General features: G+C 37.4%; 1 protein-coding gene across 4 annotated transcripts in view; it reads right to left on the bottom strand.

The window, feature by feature from the left end:
- JPH1 (junctophilin 1) overlaps window positions 1-16024 on the bottom strand; it is a 76681-nt gene that overhangs the window by 17658 nt on the left and 42999 nt on the right. For all 4 annotated transcript variants that reach the window (XM_017731211.1, XM_008631364.2, XM_017731212.1 and 1 more), the window contains exon 2: window positions 10393-10511. In XM_017731211.1, the coding sequence (XP_017586700.1) occupies window positions 10393-10511 (119 nt within the window). The remainder of the gene's footprint in view (window positions 1-10392; window positions 10512-16024) is intronic.

Below are 16024 nucleotides of genomic sequence, written 5' to 3'. Positions count from 1 at the left end.
ATTTTTAAAATTCTATTTGGTTGCCTTAAAATCCCTTTTTTCTTTTTTTTCCGAGACTTAGTACCACCAGCACGGAAGTACCATGGCTGCCTAGGAAAGAAAACTACAGTGTAAACAAGAGGGACAGGAGTGCATTTTTTTGCATAACCCAAAAAACACTCCAAAATATAATGCTTATTATTTAGAATCTTTTGTTAACTTTTAATTGCAAATGCTAATTTCCTATGTTCCCTCCTTGAAAAAACCTTCCCTCTGCTGAAGTTTTCTCCAGCTTACACTTTCAGGGCTTCTCAATCTGTTAGCATTGCTGCTTCCTTAAGTAGTATTCCTGGTACTCTTCCTTCTCTTGCTGGACTGGAGGAAAGACTGAAGCTAGCACGTGCCAATAGCTACTCACTAAATCCACGAATGTCATGGAGATTGATGCCTACATGTGTATGGAACTGTTCTGACTTGATCTGGCAGCCTGCTGTCTTTGAAACCATGTACTACCAACATGACTGAAAAATATGACAGAGATAGAATATAATGTGGTATTTTACTATTGCCACAACCTGACAAAGCCACATCATCATTCAGCGATGCAAAAGTTAGAATACACCTATCTCCCTGAGTCCTCCTAGGACTAATTTTAAAAGGTAGCATCACTGGAAACAAGTGGGTTTCAAAGCAGCTTTAAATGCAACCTACACTTCTTGCTAAGTAAAGACCTACAGAAAGTATTCACTGGTAGAAATTGCTTATTAAGTGTCTTGTTCAGAAGAACCCTGAACACATAAATTTTTGCATATCAAGGTTGCTACTGTCTTTATACCTGCTCAGGAAACAGTTTTGTGCAGTATCCTAAACAACTTCTGCATAGTTTTGCTAGAATATGTATCTACCATCTTTAAAATATCTGCCAATGCTTTATTTTCCTGACTTTGACATCAATGAAAGTGACTCAGCCTTCTCAAAACCCCCATCAAATGCTTCCTGACACAGACTAGACCGAGATCAAAAGGCTTGAGTTACTTATTTACTAGCCCCATATGCAGAGACACACACACACTTTGGCCAAATCCAAGGCTAGTTTTTATGCCTCTGTGTTTATTCTGCTGTGATATTTACACAGCACAACACAGTTCTTGGTGTGACCTGTGTGACTACTTTAGTGCTAGTGTCTCTGCATTTTGCACAGGTATTTGCAGAAAAGCGTATGACACCATGTTATCTCACAACGCTTTTTGAAAATATCAAAACATCTACTCAAGCACACTCGAGTTGCCAGCAACAGCAATAGCAACAGAAAAGGAAATGGACTTCAGCCAAACAATTCACATCACAGGCAACGTCACAAACTTGTGAGTCTAGCAGCAGGATGATGAAACAGATATTAATGCAATTTCTACCAGCAAGAAAGCCAGACTGCCTCCTCTCTCCCTGTCAGTTCCTCCAAATCTGGAATTCATTTGAGTTACCCTACCATTAACACACCTGCATGCAGAACCTAAACCGTATTTTTGTAATTTGCATTTTTGTATTATCCAATAACTAAAGAATCATTAAGGATAAAAGAATTCCTAAAAATAACATTTTCTTCCTCTAAAGGTTTATAAATGCATCATTATAGAGCAGACATATACACACTGAAAGATCTGAAGTCAGGAAATACTACACCAATGAATCTCAAAAACTTCCTGGAGTCAGCACCAAGAACAATGAATTTATTCTGACTATAAATCCAACCTCTGCTCCATTTCTGTTACTGCTTTAGCAGGTGACTGAAGTAGCTGTGGTATTTCCAAAACAGGGCAACATTTCCTAACTGTATCTGCATAGTAGTATATAAGCCTTTATACTTCTGGATTCAACACCACCATAAAAATCTAGCAAATTTATCCTACATGGTAGAGGGCACTCTGAGTGCTGCATAACTACCTCTAACACCTCACTGGGACATCTGCTTATATACATAGAAATTGCTTGTGACCAGCAATCTTCATTATGGCTTGCCTTACTTACCCTACCTTTCTGTTGATGAATACTGACAGAACTTCAAAAAAATATCTGTCAAGATTACACGGTGATGCATATGACTCCTGTATCTAGGACAAGCTTCATTTTTCCAGGGTAGATAATATACACACATTGTATTTAATGTGAATGATCCCAGCTAAATAAAACATGCATTATAATCTACTTGAACACTTCTAAGCCTGCAGGCTGCTTAACAGGCAATAACTGAGAAGGTAAATTTTTAGCTTTTTCACAGAAAACCTAGAGACTACTGTACTTCATCCAAACTGCACTGGGGCAGCTGTTAACCGCGAAAGTAGTGTTCTTTAAGCTCCTAAAGCATGGGTAGAAGCGAAAGGCTGTAATCCAAGTCTCATTGCAACTGCATATTCTCTGAGAAGATGAATTTTAAATATACAGAGAGACTTTTAATGTGGCATAATAGCTGTGTTTACTCAGTAGAATTCACACTTTTTTACATTTTTCCCAGTGTGTCCACATCTTTCTGACATGATTATCCCCAAAGTTCTACACAGTATTTCAGACTCAGTGTCACTGGGATCATGCAGAGTAGGAACCATTCTCCATGACGTCCTTCTGTATATACAGCCTGGAAGGCTATGAGCTACTTCTCTTATCACATTTCAAGTGCATGGCTATCATCCTGCTCCATGGGAGTTTGGCACCCGACCTCAACAGGAGCAGGTTCATGTCTGCTCTCCAACTAGCCAAGTCTGTCTTAAGAACTGTTTTTTAGTAAATTCAATAACCAAGTGAAATTTTTCTCCAAGTCCTTCTAACTTTTGCCTCTATTAAAATCCATATTTTGTAAAGAAACAGTGCCTGTTTTTCTCAGAATACCCTTCTGTTCTTCCACTACAGAAAAAAGAAGAGCCTAGGATATGCACTCAGGGCTTGGGTTGATGATGTCAGCAGTTCTTATGCCTATGGAATATGTTCCAGTAAGGCTCAATACTGGGAAGACAGAAAATACATGTGTCACCAAACAACCAACACTACTTTTGAATATACAGGCATAAATATAGACAGGCAAAATAACATGGAAATAACTAGACAGTTTCAGACTCCACTGATTCTACAGATCTAGAGATGCATTACTGCCTTTACTTAAAACTCCAGATATTTCTAAGGTATTAATGATTATATGATAATGTCAGATTTAATTTTTTTAGAAGTCTCCTTTATCCCCTTGTATTTATAGAAAAAACACTTGAAATTAGGAACTTTGAAAGATGCACAATCAGGAGTAAAATAAAGAGACTCGAAATGTACTGCTTTTGAAATATATGGCTTTATGAATTTTCTTGGAGGGTTGAGGGTTAATCCAGGATTTTTCAAAAACAGTACTCATTAAGCTGCACCACACTTTCAGCAAAATTAATTTCTTGTATCTAGCACTGAAATTAATTATAAAGTGTAAGAGCCTGAAGTGACTGCTGTACTGCAAATGGCAGAACTGGAGAAATACAACAGTCAATTTAATTCTGGAAAAACTAGGGTATGTGAGCTGCTTGGTCTTTCATCCATATATCCGGCCTCTTTCCAATATGCTCTTGATCTTTTGTATGTTAAGAGAAACCCCACTCATCATGCAACTTACCATTCTGACCTCCCACAGTGTCATTTCTGCCCTTTCACATCAGTGCTCTAAGTTTTCATTTCTAAAGTCTAAATTTGCAATATCCATTTACTGGTCCTCTTCTCCAAATCTATCCAATACTCTTCAGTTTGGCAACTGCCTCTGACAAAATACTTTCTGCTCTTCATCTGATACTTTTTGAGGAGCTTCTGCAATTTTCTTAGTCACATTTCAGTATCAGTACTCCACTCTCACCCTCCTTTGACACAGATGACCATTCTCCTCTTTTGGAACAATTCCCCTCTGTTAACATCTATGATTTATCTCTTTAATTCACCTGTATTTTTCTTCCATTTTTAAATTATACTTTCAAGGAAAATAACCTCCGATTATTCTGTTCTTGGTCTCTCTACCTTTCTTTTACAATCTTCATCCTGTTTAATTTCACCATACAAAAACTATCAATTCCATGCCAGCTGTGTTTCAGTTCCAGGTTTTACTCCTGTTCAGACGATGATCTGAGTGAATAACTACTACTGAACTAATAGGCAGAAATCTTCATCTTCTCCAAATTCTCAGCATGGTCTTCTACATCATACTCTACATTACTTAGCTCTATAACATGAATTGCATTTTTCTTTTTTGGATATCTCCCTAGAGTCTCTCTACTTTTAAGTAAGTCTTAAATTTTGCAGCCTTTCTTGGAATAAAAGGCCATGTATATTAGCCATCTATTTATGTGGCCTTGACAAACACAGAATGCAACTGCAAAGATTATTTTTCTCTAATGGTCCACATCACATGTTAAAAGTGTAACAGGAGAAACCTAACCTTTTAAACATGATTTAAACCTCCACTAGTATAATAAAATCCTTTCAAAATAGATCACCATACTCCACTGAAAATTAGCACTGTAAGGCAAGTTCTCAGTTCTTTGTTAACTGAATTTCAACATGGAACAAATATTTATGACGCAGTTATAAATAGGATTTATAATGGAAATTTTGACGCTGTGATAATACTCCCATGTGATAGACCCTACTTCATCTTGTCCTTGGCTGGACACCATGACAGACCAATATAGAAATTCATTGGAGCAGGCCAACAGTGTCCTGGAAGGCATGATTCTTTTTCGGAGCAAATGAATGATTTTTAACAGGAGAAAGGAAGCACTGACCTCCTTCTCTCAGACTATACCTGTAATTAACACTTCCATAGTGCCAGATTAGATATGTACACCTAGGCTAGAATTTGAGAAGTTACTTCAAGGTAGCAAACACAACTGAGACAGCACTGAAGTTAGTCCAGGCTTCTGACTAGTTTCATAGTAAGATCCTGCAGCCTTTACTAAGCAACCATGAATTTCATCTGGATGCAAATTAACTAGCTCACTACTTAATGCAAGTTTGTGAAAATTACAGTGATTGTAACAGCTTTATCTCTCTGCAGGAAACTGGTTCTCTGTTATTAGTTTTAAAAGTTAATTTGCTCAAAACTAATTAGGCATGTTTTTTCCTAAGCATATCATTTGATTATGTGACTCAAAAGTATCTTGGAGAGATTGAGAAAGCATCCTGAAGAATCAAGGCTATGCCCTTGCACAGTCTCTTTGCTTTGCTTTCTCCCAAGCATGCTCTCCTGTCCCAGATGCATTACAGGAACACTGTGGAGTGGGTTGAGCCAGCAGGTGTATTTGGCAGTGTGGCAGGATGGACGCAGACTCCCAGCAAGCTGGATGGTCCTCACACTGGGCAAGAGGAAAGATGTGGAAAGGTGGGGGAATCTGTACCCAGGGCTTGGCGAGACAGGTCATAAATCTGGAAGTCAAGTTGTGAAGACTGGTATAACAAGAGCTCTAAAAAGAAAGGGGAGAACAAGAATAAAGCTTGAAACTGACACCTTGTCTTCTAATGCACCTTATTTCTTTGATTATTGGATATAACAAAAGTGCATTTGGGTAAGTCTGTAGGCTCTTGCTTCTCCAGAGTTCTGTAGAAAGAGGATAGAAGCAATAAACTGTAGAGAAAAAAATGGCATAGCAAGAAACCCAGTAACAGATCTGTGAGGCTGATGAAGTCCTATGTAGAATAAATTCAGAAAATGAACAGGCTCTTGTATCACTAAGAATAATGAGCGAGCTTCTGTATGCTTTAAGGCACAAACTGATGGCATGGCTGGTAACTCTAATCAGGCAAAATGCTCATTGTAATTGGCCTTTTATATAAAACTATCTGGTCCGGCCCACATGCATTTAGCCAGGACATTGCAGTTAATTAGCATCAGCCAGAAATCTCTCTTTCCTGTCCATATGGAGTTTGCATTTTGAGAACTCGAGGAGGTGGTGATGGCAGAGAGGAGAAAGATGGGAAGGATTTTTTTTTTCTTAAGCTACAGACATCTACCACTGGTCAAAAGAGAATGTAAACCACAGTTGCTCTTTAAGGCATTAGAGGCCATTACAAATTGCCTTGTAATAGACTTAAAATGCTTATTTATGAAACTAGTAATGTTCAGCATGTTAATACTGGTACTTTAACAAATGTTATAATAAAAAATACTAGTAAAACCTGCCAAATTCTTATCATTAGAAAGTCTTTGCTCATATATTTCACCTAAAAAATTCCGCCCATCTCTAAATTTAGACAACTTTAATTTATACACTGCTACTTGATTTCTCTCATGCCTTGTTTAGGAGGTCAAGGCTGGATGAATGGTATTGGTGACCCATGTATGTTCATCTGGCAGCTGGCTGGCCTGACAAATAATCTGCCAGAAAACAAATCAGATCTGAATTTCCAGACCTTAACTGCTCTGTGGTAAAGTGCCCAGACTGCTCTTACCCTGCAGCAAAGTAGTTTTACCCTTCTTTTATTTAATCAAATGTTATTCATTCAAACTGAATGAAAGAGCAGTATCCATTTGCTGCAGGATATATATGCACACAGACAATCATGGCTTAGCTGTCCAGTCTGTGCAAGTCCATACTTCGGTTTACCTCCGGACAGTGTGTTTACAAGGCCACATTCTAAAGATGGTCTGTGGAATTTAGAATGAATGTGTCAGTCAAAGCATCCACTAATCTTGTGCAAGACTAGAACAATATTCCCCCTTTTTACTGAGTGTCAAAAACCTTTCTTTTCTGTTACACCTTCGATACAGTATTCCCATCAGTCATTTGTTCTTCTCTAGGTTTTTACAAGAGACACAAAACAACACTTATTTTTTTCTCTAAGCAAAAGCAAATCTCAAACTGTCCCTGGATGACTCCCTTGAATGAGGCTATGACTCAGGTTTCATTTGTTTCCTGTCCTGGTATGCTCTCTTTTGACACATCCACAAGTTTAGTGATGCCTGGAGGAAACAAACAGGTCAGAGCTGGGATTTCGCAAAATTTGTTCTATTTGTTGATAAAAAGACCTGTAAAGTATGGCCGCTGTAAAGAGTACAACATTTGTTAAATCTACAAAATGTACAGCCTTGTGGGTAGGACCCTGCAAAGATACACATCCTCATAATTATTAATCACTAGCCAAGTATCTGCTACAGCAAAAATAGAGGCAGAGTCTTGCCTGCAAATAGCATGAACAAACTCAGGGAAAACAGCTCCCTGCAACCTTTCAGGTCCTTATACCATGGCTCTGGCCTGTTCAGTCATACTTGGCTTTCCTTATATGCAAATACTAAGGCAATCAATCACTGGGAGACCTGAATCTTAGGACTTCTACAGTACCTCATTATTATTCTTACCTGCTGGATGCTACTTTGCTTCCTAATGTTTTGTTCTCCTTTTAGCCTCCTTTTAAACTACATTACAAAGGAAGAACCTCTTGGCAGCTTCTGATGATTGCCTTAATGAACATAAATGTGAAACATAAGAGAAAGTATTTGGGAAGTATGAACTGCCATGGTACAATGAACGACGAATATTCACTGCAATTATAATCTGTGTGTAATACTAGGCTACATGGCCCAGAAAGCTGATTTTTAAGAATCTGAAATTTAAGAGCTTTATCCAGAGGTTTTCAAATATTGAAATGGTTTTAGGCTACAGGTAATTCAGAGATCACTCCTTAAGACAGAAAAGAATGCTTCTCTTATTTACAGAGAGGTATTTGTATTTCACTTCTTTTTGTCTCTGTTGTTGATATGCTACATACATTTACTGCTGACAGCATGCTTGTCTACCATACTAAGCAGTTAAAGAAATAAGAGAAAAATTACACTTTCTCATCATAACCTATTTTCAAGACAATTTAGTACAATGGAAAGCTTTCACCTAACTATAGTTTCAGAGAATGAGACAACACTTATCAATACCTTTTAGCAGTACTTACAGATACTGTAAAAATAAAAAGCTCAAGCAACAGAAGAAAACCAAGAAGTTGCTATTGGCAAAGAATAAGTTACCTTGTTTTCATTCTAATACATGAAAAATGTTATTTGAAAAGAAGATGTTTACTGCTGTTTGTGTGAGTGAATGTAAATACTCAGAAATATTTATCTATTTCACTACCATAAATGACAAAAGCTAACAGTAACACTGTCCAGTTACTCTTGGCATCACTCTTGGGAAATGCTTAAACAAACAAGTATGTATACAAGTGAGTGGGTTAACTGGTACCACACAGAAAAAGTGTATCTGAAAAAGGCATCACGTACACTGAGCCTGGAAAACATCTCAGACATGATAGCACTTGAAATCATCACAATGATGTGTGAACCTGGTGGTTTGCAGGAGTTTATTTGGGATAACTGAAATTTAGTTAACATCTTGGGATTTAAAAGTTGTTTACTCAATGGGAATAGATTTTTTTTTTCAAATGTGTACAAATATGGTGTATTTCGCTATCTTGAGAACAATTACAGAATTCAAAATTTAGACTCCAGAAAAGGTACTTATTTTTGCTAAGAGCTAGCTAACTGAGAGACGTTTCTACACAGAGAACAGAGTAAGTAAACTTGAGAAATGCTTTGCTATGTCATTCCACATGTATCCAGCTACACCTGGGGAAGGGATACAAACTCTCATCTTCTGTAAATGGAATAGAAGTTTCAAATGGGAGGAAAATAAGTTCCCACACTTTCTCTCCCATATCTCAGCTGATTTGTCAGCAATGCTACTTCAATTCCTGTGGCAGGGAGTAAAAAGACATCTGAGAAATTACTGATCTGGGTGATATCTTGGTGTCAAATTTCACACAGTCAGATGTTGGCATTTTCACTTGAGTACTCAAGTAATTTCTTTATTTGAAGGGTTTGGCAGCTTTAAAATATTTTCTTTCCAAATGCTTCAATTCTTTGCATGGCTAAGGTTATGGATTCTTAACTTACGAATGGCGAGATAACCTGCTGCTGTAAATTGGGATTTGTTCAGCTGGTGGAGGACGAAATAATGAAAGAAGAAAAAGACAGCAGTAAGTATGGGCCAAATATATAAATCCACAGGAGAGGTAGTAGTGAGGTAATTCTCAACAGTGAAAAGTACATATTTATGCTGTTTCAAAGCTAGTAAAGTCTTACTACCGGAAATAGTTGAGTTTTGCCTACAGTTCTGGACTGCCATGTTCAAGAAAGATGAATTTACATCAGGATGTGTACAAAGAAAGTCCGCAAGACTGATGAAGGGAATGAAAATTCCAACCAGGTCAACAACCCTTGACTTAGGCACTAAATGAATACAAAAAGAGCTCCCCAATCTCCACAATCCCAAAACACATTCTCTACAACCAAACACTTAGGAATAAAGAAAAAAACAAGTATTCTATGAGATAAGTGACAGTAAAGATTTAGTAAAAAGTTACACATAGTGGCCACTTGAACTGAAAAATGAAGTAAATAGGTGCAATTTTAGAAAATATTGCAGAATGTTGTTCTTTGCTTTTGTAGGTCATGATAGCCTGCATTCACTATATGGGTACATTTAAGAATAAGTTTGTGTCTGAAACAAGGATAAGCAGAAAACAACTGTAAGTGAAAATGAATCTGAGAGCTATAATCTGTATTAGCATACAAGTACAGGCAAATCCTTGAAAAGTAGTAACAAGATATGACTCAACTCAATTTGACAGGTGAAAGAAAGGGCAGACACGAAAAGACATTAAATTGGCAAATGGAGTTCCATTTTATCTACCAATTTTAAGCTAAAGAGCAGTACACAGAAATATTAGCCTCATGGAAAGACAGAAGAAAAACAAAGTAAAACCAACTTTGCTTCTTCCTACAGCAATTTTCTAAACCCTGTGACAGATGAAAATGGGCTGCAATGCTGACATAAGTGAGACAGACTTAATTCTATGCTATCATGAATATGGAACTAATGTTCTACAGAGCACCCCAACCATAACAGAGATGATTCCTTTATAGGTTATGTATGCTTAATGGTAAAGCATTCTGCAAAATCCAGACCTTAGCTAACCAAGACTGTCAGGAATTTTACTGGACAGTGAAAAAGCTATAGATCTTCCCACTAATAAATACATTACAGAATTCATCCAAATTTCTGTTGATTTATGACGGCTGAAGTCTGTCTCTGACACTGTCCTGAATAAACTATTAATCTGAGGCAAAGTTATATGCTTTTTATCACTCAGCTGTTTTCATACAAAGAAACAGTCACCGAATTATTAAAAATTGAAAATAAAATCTTGAGCAATGTACACTCTTCATGACATACACGTGACTTATTTCTGTATAAATGATAACATTCAAGATGGAATCAACACTTAATAACTTAACACAAAATCTTTTCACTGCAATAAAACAAATAGTCACACAAAACCCCAATCTACAATTACCTGGTTGGTAGAAATTTGGTGAAAGTTCTCTGGCAACTGCTCTTGCAATATCACATTCCTGGCGAGCAGCCTGAGCAGCCTGATCCGCAGCATCAGCTTTAGCTCTTGCATGTGCGGTTCTGTACAAAGTAGAAAATAGTTTATATGCAGAGGAGTCTTTTATCAGTTGCACCAAGCATCTGAGAACACAGGACCTCAGCTACCATACGCTATCCTGTACAGTGCACTCTTAGGACAACCTGTTGTGAGCAACTGCAAATCAGCAAAGTATTTCAGGAACAAATCACTATTCCTCTCAGCTCTTCAGTCCTGTTCATCCTTGGATCACAATTACTTGCAGGAACACAATATACAGCCTCAGCTTATCATTAAAATTTCTAAATAGAAGGAAAGAATAGTATCTTGGGAATGGGATTTAGGATTTATTTACATGTTACCAGAATGTGTACAGAAGTGTACAGAAGGTCAGACTGGGCCACCACACTGATTCCTAAACAGGGTTCTGGGATTCCAGGACACATGGTATTCAAAGGGACTGAGGAATGCTACTACCTTTACCACATTGCAAAGTTAATGCTGGGTCAATGCTGAGTGCCATGTAAAAATTTTTGAAGGTCAAAATTCAAGTATATTGGCCCAAAAAATAGGAAATGTCTTCCACAATCAGATCACGTTGGTAAGGAATAGCCTGGAAAACGTGTTTAACACTTCAATAGGCATTTGTAGAAACAGGGACTTAACTGTACTAAATCCTTGTAACTCACTGAATTTCAAATCCAAAAACAATCTGAAAAGGCAACTTTTCTGAAGTCAAGACAACAGTATGGAATACTTTGGTAAAGTAATGTGCACTCTGCTTCCACTTTTTTCCTCTTGCTATTTCTCAAAAAGCCTCAAGAACAGCTTGTGCAAAGGCCTCTGCTTCCAGACTGCAAACTGATAGCTGTGTTGCTGCAGGTTTGCATCACTGTTTGTCCCATCTTCCCTCACCACTTCATTTTCCAAACAGTTATCTGTTTAAAAATTCCTGATGGCCATGATCTCTCTGTGCCTCTACAGCATTAGCACATAGCCTAGAGCTATGAAATGGCTTGTTAGAAGGGAGGGGAAGCTAAACATGGCAAACCAGCAGAATATTTTGAGACTCTAAAGAGATTAATAACATTTCTAAACCAAATAAATTAAATTTCATGATCTCATCACTTTTCTTGTAACATTCTAGTAGAAAACTGACACAGAAGTAAGAAAAGAATTAGTTAACAGGACAACAGTAACACCAAACTTTATCCCATGTGCCTGGTAATAGTAATGAATAGCAATTAAATAAATGAAAACTTCTAACAACTTCACTGTAAAAATTCTGTTTTGTTTTCAAGAAATAAAGAAGGGTTCTATGTGTTTTAGACAAAGGAAGAATTAAATGTTAGCATTAACCAGAATGAGCATCAGGAGATTAACAGTATGGCAGACTTTGCATTTCTGTAAGGATGTTTAATCCCGTAGGGTACTAGTATAAACACAGACATAAAAAAACCACATAGACAGTTTCATCTGTGGTGCCTGGAGAAGATTTATTTAAGTTACATCCTCCCTAAAATGTGTGTGGGGATAAATGTTGAATGTTCTTTCAAAGCTTAGCTTGTCATAATTTACTGGATAAATATTAGCTTCTGCTGCCTTCTTGCAGGTGTCCCTAGGTCTGTGAGAAAAAAGACAATGAGGAAATGAATTGTAACACCTTTGATTTGTACTCAGGATGGGGGAAAGAAACTGTTAATAAAAACAAATACACCGTATAATCCCATATGTGTTCTGTGCAGTTCATGAATGGGTGTATGGTACGTGCTTGCTTAGAAACAGTAATCAAACCCCTTCTTTCTCTATAATCATTATTTTCAATTAGATGAGCTATTCTTAGCTCCTGCATAATTATGTCTATGCAGCATAAACTTAATGAAGCAATCCCAGCACTGGGACATTGTTTTGTGAGACAATAATGTAGTCTGCTCATAGATAAACTAGACACTGGTCATCTTTTTGTGATGAAAGAACAACCAGACTACTCTCATAGAAAAATAGTCTAACACTATTGCTACTGCTACAACAGACATTTTAAAAGCTAATATACTAAATGACCAGCACCAGGAAAACATACTGCCAGGATAATGCATTTATTTATTGATGCCTATGAATTTTCTATATTATTATATCCAAGAAGCAAAACAGACATTCTGTAGAAACGTACAGTATCAATCAGTTAAGGAATTAAATGGTGACATGAGTAAGAAGCTGGTGTAACTCTGTCACATGAAGCAGGGCAGAGCAGGTCGCAACAGGAAGAAGCCAAAGGAACAGAAGGTAAATGAGCACAGCTTTCCTTGGCTGCCTTATCTCACACCTCTTTTTTCAACTCACACTTCCTGCTATTCTGCCCCTTTTGTACTCTCAGTGAGGAGTTCCAGCAGACCAGAACAGGAGGGAGCACTGCCAAGGCATGTCCTAGCAGTGACACACAGGAGCAGAGCCTCAGTGCTGAGAGACGATGCAGCAAGAGGAACTCACCAGCACAGGAGGGCAAGGCACAGGGACATGTTTATGCTCCTCTGCAGGCCTTCGACAGCCAGACAGAAGTGTGAGCACATGCCTGTGCTGAGATATTTTCTTGACAGCCTCTTCAGCATTGATTAGCAGTGACAAAAGTGACAAGAATGGGATAAAGTGGCAGAGCTGATCCTTCTGCACAGACCAGCAGCTCTGTGCCCTGCCTGGGAACGCAGGCTCTTCTCTATGTGCAATTACTTGCTATTTCTCACCTTGGCATTTGGATGCTTTACTGGCTAACTTCAGCAACATGTACTTTATCACCTCCATTTGCAACTGTGTACTTTGATAATTTTTTAACTTCTTGCACACTTTTAAGCATCAGACTCAAATAATTTTTCTGTTGCTATTTATTTTCCTGTTTTGTTTTTTATTCTGATTTCCACATTTGATCTGCCTGTATGTTTTCCAAAGGACTTGCTTCCAATTACTGCCGGTTTTATTTTGCCTTGAACTGACCCCCCCCACACTATCAGACTATTAGTATCAGAAACTATGAAGAAATACGTTAGTTTTGAATGATAATGCTCGTAAAGGAGAACTATCAAAGCAGAAATAGAATCCATTTGCTCCATTTATGCTTCACACAGTTTTGGAAAGCTTTCTTTACCTTTCATTTCTGGGGTACTACTTGGAGACCACTGTAAGGTCTCCAAGTTTTGTTTGCTATCAGCAGTTATTCATAGAAATTGAAGTCTATGATATATCACATCAAAATGACCCACATCTGAATGACCACCATCTACTTGAGAGCTGTTTTGTTTCTCCAGGGAACTCTATGTCCTTTGCTATGACAAGAGATCTTTACGAGAACTCTTGAAAGAAAAACTTAGAAAAAAAAGCCTCCTTTCCTCTTCCTAGCCAAGAAAAAGACTGCGGTAGGTTTTTTCCAGGAAGGATTGATCTCAAGTTTCAGCAGCAAAATAGAAATTATGCAGGAGAGAAGGCAGCAATCCACAGACTGCAAAACAGTACAAAAAGATAGGTAACCTGCTTTGCAATGCTGCATTCAGGTTCTAATCCATAGCAAAGGACCTTTAATGATTTTTTCATTTTAGGTGAATAGGTGTTTCTTTGTAGAAATTAATTCTGAGCAACCGTAATACCTAATACACACTAGTAACTTTTGAATTGCTGTGTGGTTTTATGTGTATTTCTCCTGGAAAGTATCAACACTACCATTAATATTCCACATGATGTCTCAAACACATGCTTGAAAGGTTTCAAATGAATATAAAAATTGAAGTAATTACCAAAATCAATTCATATTTAGAGGGACAATCTACTCCTCCACTAATGAATGCACAGAGGTGGTAAATTCAATGAAGACAGGGGCTTCAGATTAAGTTGTATCTGTGGCAGGAATCAAACCGTACTTACATTAAAAAGGAACCTGTAGCTATAGCTCATGGAGAGTCTTGGTACCACATAGCAGCATGTGGAATCCCTATAGATACTGTGTAGATACCAGTCTCTGTTGTCAGTGAGTGAGGGCTGAGGGACCAGTGCCTGACTGAAAGCCTGGTACTGTGAGAAACTGCGTATCAGGGTCTGATTTTTAAAGCAGCCTAAGCTTTCTAGACTGTGGGACAGCTGGTATGACTACTGATAGCTTTCTTTTCTGTGTTTTACAGGGTAGGTAAACAGGAACACATCATATTAACTACACTCAAAAATTATAAGCACAGAGCCAGAGGCTTTTTACAAGCAGCTCCCCTTTCGGCAATACTATGGTCAGGTTTCTATCTATTTATGTATGAAAAATAACTTGAAGGAGGAGTGCTTAGCCTTGAAGAGCTTAAAACAATATTATCTCCCTTTCTGCAGCAACAATGCTTATATATAATGCCATGTGCCTGGAATGCATTATGTAATGTTTATCTAAATTTAAAACCCATTTAGAACTGTCCATTACCCTCCAGATTATTTTGTATTTCCATGGTATCCTTCAATGCACTTGTAATGCTGCCTCATTCAGAGTCAACTAAAAATGTTAGCAGCATATGTTTACTTTGTTTCATTTTTCAAACTTTATTAAACACAGTGAATCCAGCATAAAGCTTTCCAGGAGCTTGCTTTCTATTTCTTAAAATTATAGACATAATTTTGCTTTCCATTTGCCAAATATATGACACAGAATTATGCTCTTATCCCATTATCCTAAACTATTAATATCTACAATGTTAAATTAACAGATTTCTATATTGTAAGAACAAAAATATCAGTAGTGGCCAAACCTACATGAAGTTCTCAGGAGATATTTTTTATTAATGACAGCTATCAGGTTTATCGTGTAACATTACATATTGTGGGTTACTACCCACTACCATTCTTCTTGAAACTGGAATTCTCTATAAACAATCCTACCTTCCTAAACTTTAAAATGCAGTGATTGTTCTAGAAAACAGAGAGTGCTATGTTTTTTTCCAGGTATAAAAATTTCCAACATTTTCATATTTGTTTCTATCTGTCAGAAAAAAGCTTTGCAATCTGCAAAACCAAGTTCTGGTAAAATTGGTACAGAGATCCATAGCATTTCCAGGTAAAATGAGCTGAGAGAAAGAGAAAAACTTTAATCAAAGTTCTTTGGTAGACAAATATTTTCCTTGCTCCCATTTTATTTCCATATTCTTATGATAATTATATATCAGTAATGAATGCTCAATATATATAGAACATCTATGCATTTTTTAACACTGCAAGTGAGAGACTGGTATTTTCAAGTGTGCTAACCATCCTTCTCAGCTTCTCTCAGTGATAATACTGAGTGAAAAACAATATTCTGCTATGGTAGAATCAAAAATACATACATGCATGACTGTGTAGAGTACCTAAGAACTCTAGGCTTCATAACTCCCAGCAACTCATTGCTGTAACAGCTGAGAAGTGAGGGTAGGTCACTGAATACCAGCAAGAAATGGGAGTCTCTGAGAGAAACAGAAAGAGGAAAAAAGACAGACTTATAGGTAATGCAATACAAGAGCTTCATGTCAGCAAGAAACTTAAAGTGATCCTAAACTACAGATTGAAT

The sequence above is a fragment of the Corvus brachyrhynchos genome, unplaced genomic scaffold, assembly GCF_000691975.1.
Source record: "Corvus brachyrhynchos isolate BGI_N302 unplaced genomic scaffold, ASM69197v1 scaffold633, whole genome shotgun sequence".
NCBI lineage: Eukaryota > Metazoa > Chordata > Aves > Passeriformes > Corvidae > Corvus > Corvus brachyrhynchos.
This window is presented reverse-complemented; position numbering and strand designations above follow the sequence as displayed.